The 21,645-nt window shown below is 40.8% G+C and overlaps 1 protein-coding gene across 1 annotated transcript in view; it reads right to left on the reverse strand.

The window, feature by feature from the left end:
• Window positions 1-1,409: 1,409 nt before the first annotated feature.
• Window positions 1,410-21,645, reverse strand: part of GREM2 (gremlin 2, DAN family BMP antagonist) — a 49,671-nt gene continuing 29,435 nt past the window's right edge. The window contains exon 2 of the mRNA XM_010992083.3: window positions 1,410-2,737. Coding sequence (XP_010990385.2) covers window positions 2,230-2,736 — 507 coding nt within the window. The 5' untranslated portion in view covers window position 2,737 and the 3' untranslated portion in view covers window positions 1,410-2,229. The remainder of the gene's footprint in view (window positions 2,738-21,645) is intronic.

Here is a 21,645-nt window from a genome sequence, read left to right on the forward strand (position 1 = left end):
GTATCCCTATAAAATAATTACATTATTCTTATAGCTTTTTTTTTCATTTATAAACAACAACAAATACACTTAAATACAATTTGAGCCCATATAGGGTAAACTTTGTATATACAAGAACCCTGGAAGGAGCCTCACATCACCTGCAGCATATCATGTTGCTCCCATTGCTGTACCCATAGCTGGGTTCAAAGAGAGTGTGCTCATGCTTGCATTCTGTAAGTTCACAGCTTACTTCTGCTTGGCTTCTGTGTTAATAAAATGACAGGGGTTGGCTCTGTAGTCGGCTGGAGATTCCTCTCACTCTCCTCCCACCCCCTTCCACCGGCTTCCATCACAATCACGTGGCCCCCCACCCATCTCAGCTTTTCTGCCGCATGTTTGCCACTGAGTCTGACTTGAGGTTTTCCACTAACTGTAAAAAAAGTTCAGTCTGAATTTTGACACCCTCTCCACTCTCTCCAGCCCAGGGTTCCAGCTCTCAAGGATTTCTGTTGATTTCCACCCCCTGATTTAGGGCTGTCTATACCATTTCTGAAGCCAAGACCCCCTTTACAGCAGCATGTTCTGTTCAGGTCTCCTGGAGTCACAGGAGTGACAGAAATGAAACCTGCATTGCAGGGGCAGGAAATGAATTTACCAACACGTCCTCCCCTCCAAATGCTTGCTCTTCAGGTGAACATGTCACTGTCTCATGTCAGGGAGCCTCAGTTCCCAGAGCAGCTGGTAGGGGGACTCAAACACCTGGAAGGGGGCCTTTCTGAGTTCCCTTGGCAGCAGCACTTGACATTCAGGGCTGGGAAGTACCAGTGAGAGTTTTTCAGAATATGCTGATTCCCACCAATGGCATCTCGTTCACATGGAACAGATTCCATGAACGTTACTCCCACGGAAGACTTTGTGGGAGAATTTAGCAAAGGGACTCAAAGGAAGCATAATTTTGCAGGAAAACGAATTATGTTAGTTTCCTTATATCAAGAGACCATACACGAAAACCTTAACAATTCATTGTAAAAACGAGAGGTGACCAAATGTTTGCTCATCCTTTTCAAAGTCCATTCCTTGAAAACGAAGCTAGTTGTTTTCTGTATGATAATTCAGATTTCTATTTCTATATCATATGTGAAATATTTGATACCTTTTATTTCCTCCTATGCCACAAAGTGACCCAACTCCTCATATTTTTAGTTACTTCTCTAACAAGAATATTTTTTTTTGCTTGGTGTCATGGCAGTGAAACAGTATACCTTCTCACTCCACATCAGCACATTAAAAATTAAAGGGTTTTTGAGCTTCCCAGTGAATCCCCTTCCCTACACCCATCCATCCCAACCCAATTCCTACGTTGTGTGGCAATGCTTTAGTACTTTCAGTGAAAATTATTATTCAATGTAAAATCATTACTCCTCCCATCCCCCCGCCAAATCTAAGAATCATTATTTCTGAGCAAAACACCTCTGGGCAGATCATCACCAACTCTGGTCCTTAGAGTGGAGCTGAAAGCCAGAATCAAAACACTTGGAACAATACATGGGTAGGTCTATAATATTTTTTAACAACCTATTACGATGTAGGTCACTATAAAAACCAGTGTCCACGTGGAGACCTTTGTGCGTGATAATGTTGTAACTGCAGCAGTAAAAGTGTGCACACCCAAATTCATCTTCAGTCCACAAACTGAGTGGGAGTAAGGAGAAGGAGGCGGTGGTGGCTGCTGTGAACAGGTCCCCAGGGAGTTCCGCTTCATGATCCAAGGGGCTCAAGTCATCTCCTTGGTATCGAGTTTGTCAGGAGGACCTCCCTGTCCATGGGCTTTGGCCAGACGTACACCCCAGCCTCAGAGGGAAGCCTGGGCTCACCGGAGGGGACGCTCTCAGTGAGGCCAGTGAGCAGCCCCGGAGAGGACTGACGAAGTGCCCTTGACTCCATCGGGCCAGAGCAGGGAGAGATCCGCTTCCTCATTCTGTGGAACAGCGACGCTGGACCGACTGCGTCTCCCGGAAGGTTCTTGCCGACGACGGGGGTTTTCCAGCACCTTCTTGAGCGCCTCACAGCCTGGCTCCGGAGGTGCAGCGCCCAGGTGGGTCAGGGGCACAGCCGCAAGGCTCCGCAGGCTGCTGGGCTGTGACGAGGACGCCTTGGGCACGGGACACATGCCTGTCACGGGGGACTCGGGGCGCGTGGGAACGGGGATGGACGGGGACGCAGGCGCGCTGTGAATCCTGCCCGAGCTCACGACTCGTCCGCGCCCAGGTTCACAGACATGCACCGGCACTGCTTCACCTTCTGAATCTTTCGCAGGCGGACGGGCGGGTCACGGCTGGGGCACTGGAGCTCCACGAGCAGGGCCGCGGCGCGCTGGGGCCGGCAGAAGGCGCAGGACTGGAAGGAGCCCGAGCCCTCGCCCTCGCCCCCCGGCCGCGGGATGTAGAAGGAGTTGCACTGGCCATAGCAGAAGTGGTTGAGCACCGTGCGGCTGTGGCAGCCTTCCTCGCGCACTGTCTGCCTCAGCCGCTGCGTCTTGCACCAGTCCCTCCGCAGGTACCTGCGCTCTGTCACCACCAGCGCCTCCTGGCTGGAGGAAAGCACCTCCCTGATGTGCTGCCAATTCTGCGAGTTGTTGGTGCCTCTATCCTTGCGAGGCGACGGGATGGCTCCTGCCGGCCGGGCCCCTTGAATTTCCTCCAGCTTCCCCAGTGCAGCCACGAGGAGCAAGGACATGGAAATTTTCCAGAACATCCTATAAGGAGAGAAGAATTAGAGGACTTGGTTGAGACAGGTGATTGGGGGCGGTGGAGCGGGAGAGCTGCTGAACTATAATCAGTATCAAGGATGCAAAGGGCACAGGCATTTATTTGGGGTGTTAAGAATTGCAATATGGGAGACACAGATTCAGGTAAAAGTGAAAGAGTGTTCCAGGGAAGAGAAAGTCAGGGGCTTATAAAGACAAAAGCCACAAGGTTGCTAAAGTTGTCTTGCAAAATTTATGATTAGCTTTGACTCAAAAGGGAAATATTTGCACTTAAGAGATGAGCTGGCGTGAGCTATTTAGGTTAAGGGCCTGATAAGTATCTCCAGTTTCTGGAACACAACCGCAGGTGTTCTGGATGCCTATATGAAGACAATAAGTGTCGGAAAGTTCAGACTCCATCCGGAATGAGATGTGTGTAAGTCCCACTTCTTCAGTGGCCTCCTGGCTGCATTTTAGAGAGCACCCTTAGCAGCACAGACTCCATTGTGATTTTCCTTTCACGTTCCATCCTTTTGATTGAGATCTTTCTTTGGAAAGCATTGGTGATCAACCATTTGGTCATCTGGCATCAGCATGGACTTCCTCAGTGCTGGGAAGACTCATTCCCAGAAAGTCATGTCCCATAAGGAGGGAAACAGGTGGTTGTGTGCGAAGTATACTTTTAGAGATTTATGGCCACGTTTGAGCAACAAGGCACCATCTACAGAGTGAAAATACGAGAAGTTCACGGATTTGCACTAGGGGGACTCGTAGAGGAGTGGTCAGTCATCTCCAGACATCAAGCTATCATTTCTCCTGTGGAGGGCATCATAGTATAGCAGCAAGAGATACAGAGCATTAAAAACTTACAAAATATACAGAAAGTAATAAATATGGCAAGGATCAATAGCGATGTCCTAGGCTATGATTTTAGACAACTTTTACCTGAGCTAAACCAACCTTTTAATATTTCTCCAAAACTGGGTATGGGGTTATTCATAGCATTTATTTGCTTTTTAAAAATAACTTAAGTGAGTGACATTAGATGACTCACCTGGTGTAAAAATACAGCATTCACTTTGTATTGTAGCACAGGTACCACCCTGAGAGCTGTAATGATGTCAAAAGCCCTCCAATTTTGTGAGACTGCCTTTCTCATTGAAGATAATTCAGAATGTAAATGATTTATAGCTTGTTGGGTGTCATTTAGCACTTGTTGGATAAATTTTGTTATGCTTCTATAAGAGTTATGATGTCTTCAGGTCCCAGCGAGGGAATAAAAATACCTGCCAAGTGATCATACTGGTGAAAGACTGACCTAACCCATCATGCTTTTGTCAAGGGGTAATTTGCAGGGGCCATGTTGAGGATTGTGCAAATATGCTCTTGAATCCAAGGAAACCCTAAGGTACAATGTCCTCTCCACCTGAGAGGAAGCCAAGGCCAGAGGTTACTTCACAAAGCCTGTGGATTCCATTTGAGGCCACCCAGAAAGTACTCAATCAATTCCCAACCAATGACAACCTTTTAAAGTGATAGTTGCAGAACAAGAATCACATGGTGCCCATCCTAGATGTTGGGTATTATCAGGTAAGTTCATTCTTGTATGGTGAGCTGTTCCCAACATAAAGGGGGTTTGGTACTTAGATGTCCAGAGTCCTGTGTTAACCGTATAATCCGTCCCATAATAGAGGAATGGTACATGCCCCTAACCCCTCAGAATAGACAAGAGGTGACATTCTTTGGTGTTGCTCTAGTTCTTTCCTGAGACTGGGCCTAGGTAGCATCGACAGAAAACTAATACTGATGTCCAGAGTAACTTAACGTTTGGTTGATGGGCCATCCATTGAGTTCCAATTAGTGATACCTGTTTTCTAGAGTAGTACTGACATTTCTTTCCTCTGAAATGAAATTTCTTAAAGCTACCAGTTGGATCTTTGGAGAGGAGATATCCACCAAGTTAACCCAGAAGTGACAAGGGCAGTTGTCCGCAAATGCAACAATTGGGTTCATTTTTTTTGAATTAGCATATGATTGTGCCCATAGGAGAAAAACTTTTGAATCAAAAGCATTGATATGGGGGAAAAGATAAGTAAAAAGCAAGATTATTCAGGCCTGGTCCCAAATCTTGGGAAAGCTGTCCATGGCAGCTGTCATCGCCTTCATTATCCTGGCCTTTGTCTGGTTAATTTTAATTTCAAGTCTCCAGACGGTTGTGAAGTCCAGGCAGGAGCTGCTGCTGTCTTTAGATAAGAAGCATGAATCTACGCGTCAATGCCCTTAAGTCTGGTGGCACGAGGGTTAGTTAACAGTGCCTGGTAAGGTCGCCTCCAACGAAGGTGGGGGGCATACTGGTGAAGGTGTTTCCAATAAACATAGTTGCCAGGTTGGAGGTCAGGTGGTAGGTCTTTGTCTCCCAGGGGTGAGCTATGAAGAGACTGCTCTAGGAGCTTTATATTAGTTTCAAGGGCTTTACTTAATCCTTGCATCTCCTTTCACCACAGCAGGTTCATATTTCCCTTCATCGAGTCACATGGGTCTGCCAGTAACAGTTTCAAGTGGTGGCAGTCTATTTTTTTCCTGAGGGAGTAGATGGGACATTAAGCAAAACCAAAGGCAGTGCTTGGGCCAAGGCAGCTTAAATGATTTAACTGATTTTGCCAGCTGAGTTTTAATTATTCCATTGGCACATTCCACTGATCCAGAGGACTGGGGATGGTGAGCGCAGTGAAAATGTTGCATAAGTCACAGACACAGCATAAAATCTGTCCTGTAAAGTAGGAATCTCCATCGCTACATAGTTCAGAGGGAAATTCCCCAAGTTGGCTTATTTTTTTCCAATTCACTTGACTAACTGCTGTGGCTGTAGCTCTGGGACAAGGAAATGCTTCGACCCAGAGAGAAAACATGCAAATCGTTACCAGAACATACTGTACCCTTGAGAGGGAGACAACTGGACAAAGTCCATTTGCCGAATCTCAGTGGGTCCCCAGAGGAGAGGAAGATGTACGAATAGGTTTTCCTGGGTTATATTTAGGACAGATTTGACCTCTTTGATACGTTCGGGAGGCCATCTTGCAATAGTATTGCTTTCCCCAAGAAATGGTTTTTATCAGTATTCCAATGAGTTACTTAATATATGTGTGTAATTCAAGATTTGTTCTTGGAGGCACTCCAGGAGGACAGGCCAGCCGTTGGGACTGAACCATAGGTGCTTTTTAGAATCAAACTTTAACCTTGTTGTAGCCATTTTTCCTGTTCAGTGGGTAACCAACTGTTGAGCCTCCATAAGATTATCTTTTAAGTCACCACCAGGTTTGGGAGGCCATGGAGTTACGGCCAGTTCTCACAGGAATTCGTACTTTTGGGGGTGCTGCTGACTTAGTGACAGCGTCAGCCAAGTGATTTCCTTTGCTTTCCTTGGTGTTTGCCAGAGAATGCCGGAAGCTTTTTGTTTTTTTAATGGCCTCCAGAAAGCTTAAATCGTATAATAAGCTGTGTATAATCCTTCGCCCAGGAGAGGTCAGGAAGCCTTGATGTTTCCAGGGCTTACCAACACCACGCCCTGCGCTGAAGCCCACCTGCTGCCGGTATACACGCTAGGAGTTTCGTCTCTGGCTGAAAAGGAGGCTCGAGTTAGCGCACGGAGCCCTGCGTGCTGGACGGAGCAGCGTCAGGTGCAGCTTAACTCCCGCAGTTTCAGTTAAAGGCACCAGAGCCTGCCCAGCCCTGTTCATGTCCAGTCTCGGTCTTCAGACACGACCCCGCAGTAAAGCAGGTTATTTCTGCACTGTCCAGCGGTGCCTTCCTAAATGTGAACCGGGAGTTAGCAGCTGGTTGGTCCACGTCAAGTCGTCCTGAGGGGTTTTATTAGACGGAAGAGGAGAAGAGGAGGAGGACTGAAGCTGCTGCCGTGAGCAATCATTACGCTCGAGGCGGGCGGCAGAAGGGTCTCAGGAGCGGCCAGTCTGCTGGTAGACAGATGTGGACGGGGAGTGAGCGGGCTCCCCTGAGGGCGCGCGCGCCGTCAGCGGGGAGCCCGGGCCCACTCCTTCGACAGCCTGGACTGTGTTTGTGGTGGCAGCAGCTGCTCTCGTCCAGGGAGGCAGCCCTGCCAGCAGTTTGTGCTTCTCCAAAGGCCTCTTTCTCTCTTCTTTTCCCTTCAGTCTTAGGAATCGGAGTTGATCTAGATAAGAGTTCCCAGAGAGGTTACAAGATGACTGGGATAAACAGGGGACGTTTTAGGATCAATGAAAAGGAATGGTTGGGATCTGAACTGTCTCCAGAGCTGCATTTCTAGTTTTGCAAAGATTTGTAAGATGAACTTAAGTGACATCATATGTGGATCCACCCATCCAACTTCATCATCTGCAGTTTGCTTGTTTATGTCAAGGAGCTTTCTCAGCAAGTGTGAATCCAAAGATTTGTATGTTCCGTTCAGGTGATTGTTGGTTCCCTTAGCATGTCCAATTCACGTTGTCTGAACATTACATGCCGTAATCCAAGGGTTAACCTGATGGTGTTTTGGTGCCATCTCAGTAGATGTGGTTTTAAAAGGGGCTGTCATTACAGGGGCTAAGTCTGGTTAGCGTCCTGCATGAGAATGAGAGAGACAGCAGATAGCAAGGAGGAGAACATTGCGCTGGACATTCAGAGGAACAGGAAGGAACAGAGGGAGCAGGGGGCAGTGAGCTCTCAGAAGCCCCAGAGGATTTTTCCAATTTTGAAATCTTTTGAGACAATTGTGAGTTAGTTTCTCTAAGGGAAGCAAAGGTGGATTCATTATTACATTTGGACTCCTCAGAATACTGACTGAAATATGTTTCTCTTTCTGGGTGAACTGTTCTATAGCTTTTCTCCAATTGAGTTTGCAAATAAATTAATGTTAGGAATCCCAAATGATCATCAAGTGGGCCAGTCAAGTCCATGCAACAGAAATTTTCAAGAGGACTGCTTGCAAGTTTTTACCATAAAATGAGCTGAAGTTCCTCACCATGGCTGCCCCTCAGCAGTGCCTTTAGAAACCGAACTCCCCATAACTGAGTACTCACCAGGATGAAGGATTCCCTTCCCATGTAAAGCTGGCAGCAGTGGACACCTTAAGAAAGGCCGATAACCTCAACCATAATAGGAGAATGGACGGGACTTAACCCCATGGCCTGTGGCTGTGAAGAAACTTGGGCATGGTTCTGAAGTTTCTTAAAAATGAGTATTCAGGTTAGATTTGATTAGAAAAACTAATATTTGCTTTTCCGTTAATGGTTATGAATAATAAATAATATGTAACATCTGCACAAGAATATTCAAATAATTCAAATGAATCAAAATTAAATTTTCATAGTGGGAGCACTTCCCAGTTGTGTTCTAAGAATTTGTATGGCTATAATAAAACTGCCTTAGGGCACCGCATTGGTCATCTGCTTGAATGGATGTTTTCTGTCTGTGTACTCGGGGACTGTGACAGAGGTCCAGCAGGGATGGGGACTGGAGAGAAACTCTTTCTCCATTTGACAGAAGAAAAGGACAGATTTCATGCAACTTATTCTTATTGTGGTTTATTGCCTGAGGTATAACAAAGTCACCAAACAAAAGGACAATTCTAAATATTGGTGCCCTCACTAAAATGTAAACGACTAATAGAGAAATGGTTTTTCAAGTTGAGCTGTTTTCAATAATTTGCTTTAAATTAAAATGGAAGAAAGGAGCTAATTAAATTGTCAGCTGATATATCACCAAAAATAATTTTTAATGATAACTGATTTTTCACATATAAGTCTGAAATATTTTAAGATACTGAGACATTCATTGCTATTAAAAACAGATTACTATTACAATATGTGTGAACATATTTCTTTAATCTATATTATATACATAATCACCAGAAACTAACACATTGTAATTGACTATACTTCAATTGAAAAAAAATATGTATTGTATACATGATCACACACACACAACACACACTTACATGGTAGAAAATTTCTGCTGAATCTTGTCTGTTCTTGGCAATAACTATATTAATCATGAAAACATAAATAACAACAAAAATCTCCATGTATAGGCCATCTCTTTAAGAAAGGTAAATAATTAAAATTTACCTTTTTGTATTTAATAATTATTTGCTAAATTTATAACATATTTATACTATTTTAATTGAATACTCTTCTAAACTCTAATGAGTAATTAACCCACAGGAAAAATTTAAATAGTTAAAATTTTACAGAGACAGAATTAAAAGTAAAATTTATATGCCCACTTTTTGTCACAAAAAAGAATGGCAAGGTGAAAAATAAATGCTTTCAAACCTAAAACCTGTTATGTTAAGGAAATGCTATTGAGAGAACTAGGGAGAAATATGAATTGAAGGAAAAAAATAATGTAAAATTTCCTGTAAGGAAATATTTTCTACACATATTTTTTAAATGGGTAATAGTGGGCATACAATAGCTATGGTATTTAGATTCCTCTGGAGATGTTAAGAAGAGTATTGTAACCATTTTATTTTATAACATCAGCTTTGCAATATTCTTTAAATGGCATCCATTGCAAATTTTAGATGTCCATTAAAAATTTTGTGAGAGGTTATGTAGATTTAAAACTAAAAATGTTTAGAGAATAGTACACTAAAGTATATTAAAGTTTAGTATTATGTTATTATTTCTAAGCATGAGAATTGCATTAATGATACCGAGCAAGAAGAATAATTTATCCTTGAATTCTTTGATATATAAAAATTTCATGTCCACAAGTAAATGTTGTGAAGAAAGACCTCAGGCTTTGTTCCTCTCCTATTCCTGAACTCATTTCTCTTGAATTCTGCAACCTTTATTTCCTGATAGTTTTCCAAAACATTTTGTTGGCCAATGGGTCATAGAGGACTGGAAAGTCCCATATTAAGTAATTTAATTGAATCAAGAAGTCTGGTTCAGTTGGTGTTGTCTTATGCACCCTGCCTTTTTCAAGTTAGCTCTTACTGACAACTGATGCTGAATTCAGACAAATTAGAGGGAAAATTCAAGGCTCTTGACCAAAGAAAGCAAATATAACCAGAGACAACCAAGAGACTTATAATGTGCCAAGGGACATGGAATCATGGAAAAAGTAAAAAAAAAAGTGTCAAAAACTCATTAAAAATGAACACTAACACTAAAAACAGTTTATTTATACACCTGCAACAGGCATTACTTTTACATCGTGAGCATTGATTGATTGATTCACATCTTCATTCAACATGTTCCACGCACTTTCCTAGAGGTCAGAATACACAGATGAGTAAGACATCAATTTCATGCCAGGAATGAGATACATAAACAAAAAGGGACACTAACCCTGAAAGTAGGAGACTAAGTTAGTTGACTATTTGAGTCATCCATGAAAGAAACAACATGGACCTGAACTAAGGGGCCATGGGGATAGAACAGAAGGAAGAGTTCAAGATACTTGGACTTTTTCACATGTTGAAGTGATTGAATGGACGTGAGGATGAGGAAAAAGAGGAAATCTCGATGTCTGCCTTAGACAGCTGAAGGATGGGGATAGGGCTGGGGCTGGTACTCACTGCGGCAGAGAATATGCGAGAAACAGCTGGTTGTCAGGGGCAGGAGAGTTTTTATGGCACAAGGAAAGAAAGATGCCTGGTAGATGGGCCTCCGAGGGTGGATCTGAAGTGATGTTTATTTCATGGGGTAATAAGATCACTCAGGGGTGGAGTTAAGGGGAGAAGTGGGCTGAAGGTGGAACTCTGAGGACTCAAGCATTTCGAGGGAGTGAGGAAGGTAAACCGACGAGGGTGGCTGAGGAAGAGCAAGACTAGCCAAGGCTTTTAAGAAACCAGATGAGGGAAAGCCTGAAGTGTTCACTGGACTGATGGAGGTAATCTTGGCCAGAGGAGCTTTAGAGATGCAATGGGAGTCGGAGCAAGATTGCAGTCGGGGGGAAGTGAAGATAATGTGTAACAAATCCAGTTTATTACGCTTTGAGATGTTGTTGAGAAGCCAGAATTCATCGGCCTTCCAAATATTTAAGGATTCACTCTGAGTGAGGTTAAAAAAGACACTGGAGAGGAGAGAAATTACTTTCTGAACCACAACAACAGTAACCCAAGCAACATCACCCTAAAAACTAAACAACACGAGGCAAGCTCCAAGCTGATTCCTCGGCTTAAAGTTCCCTACACTTTTTCCTGAGTTTTTCCTTGATTTTCAAATAATTTCTCACAAAATGCCTAATTAACTGGTCCTCTACAATGGAAAACTCCATCAGATTAGAGACCAAATCTGTTTCGATCACCACCATATCGCTGGAACTCAGCATGGGTCCTGGCACATAGTAATTGACCAATTAATATAAATGAACTAATATGTAATATTTTAGAGAAATTACAGATGTCATAATTGCTAGTACTGTAAATAGCAGAATACAACTGGAATTTGAAAAGGGGAAGCCTGGGAGATTAGGAATCATTCCTTTGTCTTTTATTTGAGAAATGAAACAAATTTAAGTGTATCATTCATGCAGCAAATATTTACTGGGTGCACATGTGCTCATGATATGTTTGGGGGTGGGAATCCATTCTGTTTCTTATAACTCTCTGTTTAGATCCTTCCTTAAATCAGCCTAGTTATAAATAATGTGAATAAAAAGGACTTCTGCTGAACTTTGGAATTATTTGTAGTGAATGTTCTTTGTTAACATCAGACAGAACCAGTTATACCTTAAGCCAAGTTTATCAAACATTTTCTAATATGCTGTTTCCAAACACAAGTATTGGCATATTTTTCCATGAGAGCAAGTTCTGTTAACAATGTCTGTTATTTGTATTCAAGACAAATTCAATATAGGACTCTTTTTCTTTCATAAATGGCCCTCAACCTTCATTATAAACAAGACACACCTGGGAATTTGTTAACTCTGCAGATCTCAGGATCATATACTACAGGAATTCTGATTCTCAAGATTTGAGCTGGAACCTAAGAGATGGAACTTTTAATAAGCACTTCATAGTCTGAAAAAAAAACTACCTAATTTTTTTGTCTAAAATATAATGATCTAGGCTGCATTCCACTTCCCAGGGAAAACTTCATTTATGACGTCCTTATTAGTAAGGACCAGAGACTAGTCCAGTGACAGGCAATCAGTGTTAAAGTTAATTGAAATCTAGATCTAACAGCTCTTCTTTCTTTGAACAATTTCCCTGTGTTTAGAGAAGAGGACTTCTTTAATGGTTTGTGACAGGAGGATGGGACGGAGGTTATTTACAAGTAATTGTGTTGTGTGTTTCCACTTCAGATGACTCGCTGCTCAAACGTGTGCTGCGGCTTCTGCAGCTTCAGGGAGAGCAGTGTTCAGAGAGACCCAATACAGGGAAGAGCGAGGGGCAGATGTTACTTGTGAGAAGCTCTTCTCTAAATAAACATAGGAGAAGAATTTGCTGGTGAGGAATACAGGGGAAGATGTGAACAGAGCATCAGTGTGGAAACATCAGTGTGTTTAATAAATACCTAATAATAAAGGAGAAGTTTTGACATCAAGTGGACAACATCCTTCTATATTAATATAAAATATAAAATATTTAAAAAAGTGATTTGCCTACATAAATTAGTAACTAGTAGAATAATTCTGGAAGTTAAGACCGAAATGTCCTCCTATTTGCCTACTATTAGGGCCCTTTTCTATTTTCACAATAAATTGCTGACTAATTTTGATCAGAGTTTCCTAAAGTGTAGTTCCCTGACAACCAGCATGAACATCACCTGGGATTTTATTAGAATTTTGCCCCCAACCTCCACTCCCCACCCAGATCTACTGAGTCAGAGATTCTGGGGAGGAGATGAGGTGCTTTGGGGTCCAGCAATCTGTATTTTAACAGGTCTTTTAGATGACCTGTTAAAAGTCTTCTGGCTTTTTGTACATGAGCTTTCTGTTTCATAACTTACAGGCAGAGGTAGCTCTAATGATAAGAATTTTTAATAACTGAATGCAATGACTTTGCTCTTTGCTAATTGCAATACATTTCTTACTTTCCTGACACGTTGATTTAAGGAGCAATACAACATCTGAGATGTTACTTGTTTTAAGCACTGCTTATAAAGAAATGTTTTAAGAATCATTCCATATAAAGTATTCATGTAAAATACTCACATTCATAGTTCTTTTTGTTGACAGAATTTTAAAATAAATTTCTAAGTTATTATTTGAAAAGCTAAGGCAGTTGTGCCATTAAGCTTATTCTTTGTTGAAACAACAAATGATTCTGACGAATCTTACAAACTCTCGACACAGTCATATCATACTTTTATAAGTGCAATCAATTCAATTTTAACTTTTCCTCCACCTGTGGTTTTGATTACTTATTAAATGCTTATTATCAAATGGACCTATTAGTCCAACTTCTCTTTGCCTCACTTTTCCTCTCCATAATTTAAAATACTAATCTCTGTATTTTAATGAGGTCAAAAATGCACTAGAATAATATCTCAAAAGTGCGTTGTCTCTTAGAGGCACTCCGTATCAGCAAGTCTTTTATTATTTTCCCTCATTTCCTTCCTCTCTCTGGGAGGGCACTTTTGAGATTATATGAAGTTGGAATTTATGAGTTAACACAAATACTTATCAACACAAGACCAGCACTTAAAGAAGTCATTGCAAAATATTGTAAATTCTGGGACTGACAATTTTGTTTTGTGGGTTTTCTTCCTGAGGCTGTGTACCAGAAAGGGCAATAAAGGGTAAAACTCATTAGTGTATCATTATCTTTTGTCTGAAAAAAACAATGTGTGGTTTCTGGGCAGCCCAGTTGGTGTTTGCATTGGTTCTGAGTGTATTTCAAACCAGCTATATTGTTTAAACAATTCCCCCTCTTAAACATGAAAAGGACCACCACTAAACCACAGAGTTGATGCTAAATTACTAGGTGATGATTCTTCTGGCTCCTAAAGGTTTCTAGATCTCTCACCGAAATCATGGATCTTTCTTCTAATGAGAAAGCTCTGAGCCTTTATGACAGACCTCCCATGCAGTCTTCCCTCTCCTGCCCCCAGGATGCTCCGTGGACTTCTGAGAAGCCTGGTTTGGAATCAAGGTCATGGAGTTTTCTCCAGCCCTGACTCTTCAGCAGTTCCATAGAAACTGCAAAGTATTCCCAGGTCTATCTGCAAACTCACATTTATCAGCAACTGTATAATCAACATGTTTGATAGTAAAAATCCAGTCTGTTTTCTCTTTATCAAAATAAGGCTTAAATGAGTATTGGTGGTTTTATTTTATTCTCTGTTCCCTACGTTTACCTACCTTCCTTAGGGATTATCTTAGACTTTTTTTTGAACAGTGATATCAGAAGAACATCTATGATAAAATCTTAAAAATATATTTCAGGTCATTTGGGAAGAAAATACCTTTCATAGGGATTTCCATTAAGTATAGTACCATATACTGTGTCTCCAAAAAGAATATTATTTGATTTATTTTTCATGTAGATCTAGATTTTAAACAACAAAAAATAATTTCCTGTCTTCTGGTTTATATCGGTTCCCAGTTAGGAAATTTTTCAGGTTTTAACGTCAGAGACCTAGAAAATGATAGGTGCCAGGAGAGTCATGGTAATTGAACCTTAATTCCGTGTCCGGATTGTGGGTTTTATTTTTGTTATTATGATGATCAAGTGCCCGATATGATCCAATGATGTAACATGCATTAGTAAATAGACAGTTAAGCAGTGATTTGCGTTTACACCCTGGAACTAGACTGCCTGGGCTCCAGCCTCATTTCCAACACTTCTTACTATTGAAAACCTGAGCAAGTTTTAAAATCTCTTTTTGCTGCGGTTTCCTCATCTATGAACAGGGGAAAGAGTCTCCTACCAGCGCATAATGTTGCAGTGAGAATTAAATAAGTTAACACGTCTGAAACTTCCAGAGTAAGTACATTTCCCAGTAAATATTTGTCAAAGTAAATTCTCATCTTCCAAATAAGAAAACTGAGCTTCTACCATTATTATTAAGGGCCATGAATCACATGTATGTCTTTCTGACAAAAAGTTCCTTGGTTTTTCCACATATATCACAATGGCTCAAAATGAAAATTCCCTTTACCTTTTTACAATTTAACAAGGTGCCTTTCCAATTACATCATTTTAAATCTCCAAAGAAAACCATAAAATAATATTTAAAAATGGAAACAACCTACTGTTGTCTGGAATTCTTACTAAACTTTTTTTTAACAAGGAGCCCCATATTTTTGCTTTCCTCTGTGTGTTCACACTTGGAGGCAAAGAATTCAGGGACTGTCTGCTTCAGGCCTCTCCTGGCCATCCTACATTTCTGAAGGGATTATTTCCGCACATTTATAAACTGCTGGAGCCCATCAGTGTGTCCTGGCACATTGGTTAGCAACTCTTCTTCAAGAGAAATGCCTTGAGTTTTAAAAAAATAATGTATAAATTTGTTGAAAAAATGTTAAAATTTCTGAAACATATTAATAGCCAGGAACATACATAATGTCAGCAGAAAATAGAAGTCCTAAGACATAGACCTACTACCTAATCCCCTAGCTTTCAAAAATCCAGATTCTATGTAGCATCAATCAAAGGCATGACAGAGATGCCAAGAGAGTGAAGGTAGCACCTTATGAAGCAGCAGATTTTGCCATCAGTGTTATTTCTAGTCATTTCACAGGGAGAACCAGATTTCATAATTCTTGAAAATCACGCCTGTTAAATTCCTTTCATGTAACTTACAGATTTGGTTCTCACATTTCTAAGGATGTCAGTTTTTCACATTAATTCAGGCTGTAATTGACCGGCTTGTGCTTTGCGAAGGGATGAATATTATTGGAAAAGCAAGGGAATAGAGAGATGCTAGTGCAGAAAGGAAAACTGCAGTTTTGAAATATTATCTGTCAAATTCTGCCATCAGTCGGAGGGACAGGGCTAATTAAATCATTCATAAAAGGCAAAATCAATCATTTTCTGGCTGGATGTACTTGCTTTTTCTTTAAGGGATGTGCAAAATTCTGAATAGAAAATAGAGTTAGTTTTTATGTGGAGAGAAACATGTTCTCCCCTATTTTCTCTTTTGAGCTATTAAATCGTCCCAAGTCTGAAGGTCAGAGTTGGTAAGTGAAGCCTGAGTTTCTCAATTTGCTGTCTAGATGGATTCCTAAGAAAAGCCAACTCCATTTGAAAACTATGTTTTGATCAGAATTTTATCTCATTCAGAAACGTCCACCTCGCAAAAAGAAACATCCTTTCCCTAGCAACAAATTTCACTGTGATCCTGCTCCAAATTTTGTGCTTTTGGTTAAAAGAGGCTTTGGATAAAAAAAATTGTACGCATGGCTTGGCATTACTGAATACTAATTTGGAAAACACAAACTCCTAAAGTACAGATTGTCTTTACGAAAGGCAGCACTTTTTTTTTCCTCGATGAATTTGTTCTTTGACAGAATATCAGTTAATTCCAAAGTATTCCCGCGAGTTTTCAGAGTGTATTCAGTTGTTGTTGTCAGTGACGATGGTGTGTTCCTTTTTCAAGTTTCCTGTGCGGAGGAGCAAAGCTGATTGTCAACTTCAAGTCTTGGTGCAAGCCAAATTTTAGGAATTGAGTCATTTAAATGTGTCAAGCTAAAAACTCTCTTAACTATGTGAAGGAATCTTAAAATGGATTCTTTTAAAAGGCAAATACTTTTGGAAGTTGAAGAATCACTCCTTCTCAAGTTTTCCAAATGTACGTTTCACATACTAGTTTCAGGGAAAACAAAGGATAGTGATGTATTTGGTGATGCCTCCTCTCTAGGAGGAAATCCACTTCCTTGCTCTTTCCAGCATTGACTCATGCATGGTTCCCTTTCTCTGTCTCGAAAGCCAGTAACGTTGCATCTCTCTGACCATTGTTTTTTAACCACAGTTCCCTCTGACCACAGCTGGGAAAGGCTTTCCTACTTTGAAGACCCATGTATTATGTTGGGCCCACCTGGGTTAGCCAGGATAAATCCCCATGTTGAGATCATTAACTTAATCACCACCATAGATTCCTATGTTCAGAAGCCAGAGTTGCCATAAGGTAAAACAGGATCTGTTTGGATTCAGTTTATTATCTGACCACTTCTGATGATGACATGGAACTTTTAGCCTTACTGCAGTAGGTGTGTGAGGGTGCTGGGGAGGAATTCTTTTCTGTGGGATTGTCTGGCAAGGTGAGGAAAGTCAAATAGAAGGATTCTTATGAAGTCGTGTCCCAGTGACGTTATGGTAATCTATCTTGTGCCTTACTGATGGGCTCATTTGAACCATTGGATAGATTTCGCTTTTTCAAAATTGTCTACTACCACAATTTTTAAAATAAAGCTTGTTAACCTGGTGATTGCTTATTTGCATCAAAGAATTTAGGAAATACAAAAAGGCATGGGTCAGAACCAGAATGAACATAGAAAAATGACAGCTCATTTAATAAAATAGCAGATCCTTCCCATACTGCTATTCTCATGGCCGCAGCAAAAGAACCATCTCATCTTGAAATGACTTCAGCCCCCATGGGCTTCTGCCCTACAGCAAGCAAGTGTCAATATCTACTTGACATATCAATTACACAAAATAGTAAATTAATATATCAGATGAATAGAAAACAAAACAGAAAAACAGACAACTTAAATCTGCTCAAAAATCACTAAATTCCAGGATTATCAGAAAGTCCCATGAATATATATTTAATGACTTAGAAAAATGGTAGTGGAGTGAGAATATTAGTTCTATAAATAGTCTTGAACTCTCGGAGAGTAGACATGTTGGTGAGGTACCTCCCAAGTGATGTCAGGGTACTATTAATCCCTCTTAGGTTGATCCTTCTCAGATTTATTTGCACACTCCCTAAGACACAGACACTACCTTACTGCTTGGAAGAAAACTATTTAATAAGCAAACACAGAGCCAGCCCTTACATTCACTACCCAAGGACTCTTGGCATTCTTAGGACAAGGTTGTTCCTCATGCTAGTTAATGTTTCAATTCCAAGGTTCTATTTGTAGATACTCATTGACCATCTGACAACCACATTGGGCCCTAAAAGTTTCTCAAGAAAAGGGAGTAGCTCAACATCTCCTAAACCATAAATCTCTGAAAGCTGGTTCCATGGAATGATAGATTTCTATGACTGCCTTTCTCTCTGTATCTTTAACTATTGCGGTTTTAATTATGGTATGTCTCAGAGTAAATCTGTTTGGGTTCATCTTGTTTGGAACCCTCTGTGCGTCCTATAACTGGATATCTGCTTCCTTCTACAGGATAGGAAGTTTTCAGCCATAATGTCATCAGTCATCAAATAAATTTTTATCTCCTTTCTCTCTCTTTTTCTTTTTCTGGGACCCCGTCCCCAGTGCGAATGATAGTACACTTGTTGTTATCCCAAAGGTCCCTTAAACTATTCTCATTTTTAGTTTGTTTTTCTTGTTTGCTGTTCTGATTGAGTGGTTTCTATTATTCTATCTTCCAGATCACTTATGCATTCTTCTGTATCACCTACTTGCTATTAATTCCTTCTAGTGTGTTTTTCACTTCAGTTATTGTATTTTTTACCTCTGACTGATTCTTTTTTATAGTTTCTAGTTCCTTGTTAAATGTATCACTGTGTTCATCGATTCTTTTCCCTAGTTCAGTTGGCATTCTTATTACTAGTGGTTTGGACTTTTTATCTGGTAAATTATTTATCTGTGCTTCAGTAGTTGTTTTTTGAGGGCTTTTTTTCTCATTTCCCCATTTGAAACAGATTCCTCTCTCTTCTCATTTGGCTTAACTTTCTCTGTCTCTATGAAATAAGGTGAAACAGTTCCGTACCCTGGTCTTGTGAGGATGTCCTTGTGTGGGAATGTCCCTATGCAGTCTGTGTGTGCTCAGTGCTTGGGTAGGAGGGCTGGGTATGAAGTGAGCACAGGTCACATCTTCCCTCAGGGTGAGCTGGCTGGAGATGGCGCTGGAGATGGAGGGGCTAGAGCTGGAGCGGGTGTGAGCCAGGGCTTCTCCTTTGCTCAGTGGCTGTCACTGCCCTATTGGGGGTGAATTCACGTACCAGGGTGCTGGGTGCAGAATCCCTGAGGTTCGGGGGTGAGAGCTAGAGGGGGCAGAGGGGCATGCACTGGGACAGCTGTGGGAAACCACCCAGAGTTCTGGGCCATTTCCATTTGCTTCCTTTGCCTCGTGCCCAGGAGTAAGCAAGCATGTGTGCGCTCTTCAGGGGTGGAGTCTAGGCTTCTTATTGCCCTCCTGTCAGTCCTGCTGGTTTCCTGAGCTACTCACTCACTAGGGAGGATCTCTGAGCCATGTAATCCCTTTCTTTTCCTGTGTCCCCTCCTAGGCGTGCAGGTCCTGACCTGGTTGTGTCTCTTTCTATCTTCCCTAACTCTGTGTGGATCATTGTTTACAGCCTTGGCTGTAGATGAGTCTTTCTGCCAGTCTCCGGGTTAGTTTCAGTGAGCATTCCTCGATGTGTAGATGTATCTTTGATGTGTTCCTGGGTGGAGGTGAGCTCAGCATCCCCCTCCACCATCATTATGTCTCCTGACACATAGTTTTAAATAATAGTTATCACTAACCACTCTGACGTGGAAAAACAACAAATGAAATCATTCTTTTAAAAAATGGTTAATTTGCCTTGAACCCTAGAGAAAATGTGTGAGGAAGGAAGAGTGCATTGGTACTTTGGTATCAAGTGGGGTGAGAAGTTGATGCCTGTGCCTGTGCAATTCAATTTTCTCAGTCCAGTAGGCTGGGTAGTAATTTATCCTAGGATAGGGAGTATGGCATATTGAAAATATAAGTTTGGAGTTTAAGAGAAAGTTCCAGCTGGGGCTGTTGATCTACAGACCATCTGTAGTGATGTGCATGAGGATAAGAGCTCCCAGGATTAACGTGAGTTTTAAAAGAGACAAATATTGAATCCTGGAGAAAACTGATATTTGGGATGAGCAGAGGCTAAAATTCCTTTGAATGAGATGGAGAAATTTGGAAGGGGGAGCGCCCAGAACCCAAGAAAGGCAAGAGTACCGTGGAGGTGGGTGCTGAGCAAAGTGGGATGCCACAGGATGTTAGAGAAGATAAGACTAAAATGGCCAATTAATTCCTAACAAATTAGACACCTTAGTTGAAGCAGTTTTGGTTATGCTGTGGGATATAAACACAGAATTTTTCCCCAGAAGCTAGAAGAGGCCTTAGAAATTACAGCCTCTCTTTCTTTCTTTCTTTCTTTCTTTCTTTCTTTCTTTCTTTCTTTCTTTCTTTCTTTCTTTCTTTCTTTCTTTCTTTCTTTCTTTCTTTCTTTCTTTCTTTCTTTCTTTTTTTCTTTCTTTCTTTCTTTCTTTCTTTCTTTCTTTCTTTCTTTCTTTCTTTCTTTCTTTCTTTCTTTCTTTCTTTCTTTTTCTTCCTTCCTTCCTTCCTTCCTTTTTCTTTCTTTCTTTCTTTCCCTTTTTAATATTAAATTAAAAATGGGAGCTACTTGAATATATTTAAATTGAGAGCAAAATATAGGAGGAGTGTGGAAATACAGGAAAGAAAAAACAGAATGCTGGACAAGATTAGATAGCTAATTCTCTGAGATGGGAAGTAATGAGAAAAAATTAGCTGTGGAGGGAGATAAGTTTTAAGGATGAGGGAATTCATGCCTGGTCACCAAGCTGATCTCTGAAGCTGTCTCCTAGAGAACACAGACAAGGAAATGGGGTGAAGCTTAAGAAGCATGGTAATTGCAGGACATGGCACTGGAGGGAAGGAAAAATGGAGCCAAGACCCAAGGAAACAGCAAAAAAGTGTTCAGTAACTTCTACAAAAAATGAAGGTGTATTACCCTATGATAAAAAATAGAAAAAAATATCAATAATATAAATCCTACAAAATACCTATGATTTATGCAATAACTTCCATCATGTTCTATAGAACTTTACTTCAGACATTGAAACCAGACATGATTGACAGACTCCACCCCCATAAAAAAGCTGAATTCTGCTTTATTAAAACTAATGAAACATTAAATATCAATATACTTCATATGTTTGAAACAACAGAATTCAAAACTAATAAAAGTCAATAAATTAAGAGAGGGACAAGCTGAAGTAGGATTGTCTGGAAAGTAAAATTTCTTGGCCACACTAACCTTCAAGTTTATTACCCTTATTACTTATAAACCACCTAAAAAGCCCAGGGGTTCAAGTTGAGTGTGCCCCCAAATGCTAAGGTCTGCAGTTCTGTCTTGACTCTCAAACTTTTTATTTTTTTGAGAATACTTCTTATTTCCTCTTGATTGATTTTCTTCTAGCAATGTCAACCTGTTTAAGTAGAACTGACATACAGTACCTCCTTAGGTCTAACGAAGAGCTGGGAACCTGGGAAAAGGTTTACAAGAGCATGGAATTATCAGTCATCCCCCCTCTGCTCACATCTGTATTAAAGACATGTAAAGACATTTCTAGAACCTAGTTTAGTAGACAGCATGTACTCAATGAGAAACTATTTATTTATAAAATATTAAATTGAGTGAAATAAAATGTGTATGTGCTCTCCCAAAATTAACCTGAAACTTGGCACACTGGCTAAAAATACTTTGAAATATCTCTCAAAGGAACAATTTTTAGATACTGCATTTTAGAAGTGAAATAACTGTATCAGATAATTGGCAGCAATGTCGTTTTCCCAAGTACCTATGCCAAGAGCATGGCAGACATCCATGATGGCTTGATGTAGATCAAAAAGGACTGAGACAGCATTTCATGCTTACAGAACTAGAGACATTTGGAAGGGGAAGTTAGCCTCATTTGCTATGTTAAACCCAAGCCATGTGCACAGAGCTGCTTTTCCTCACTAGCCAGGCCCTAGTCATCCCAGCCTTATTTACCACTCCCTCTGGATTTCTCATAATAGCCCGATGCATGCCAAATTGGTC

Source organism: Camelus dromedarius, chromosome 21 (genome assembly GCF_036321535.1).
Source record: "Camelus dromedarius isolate mCamDro1 chromosome 21, mCamDro1.pat, whole genome shotgun sequence".
Taxonomy (NCBI): Eukaryota; Metazoa; Chordata; class Mammalia; order Artiodactyla; family Camelidae; genus Camelus; species Camelus dromedarius.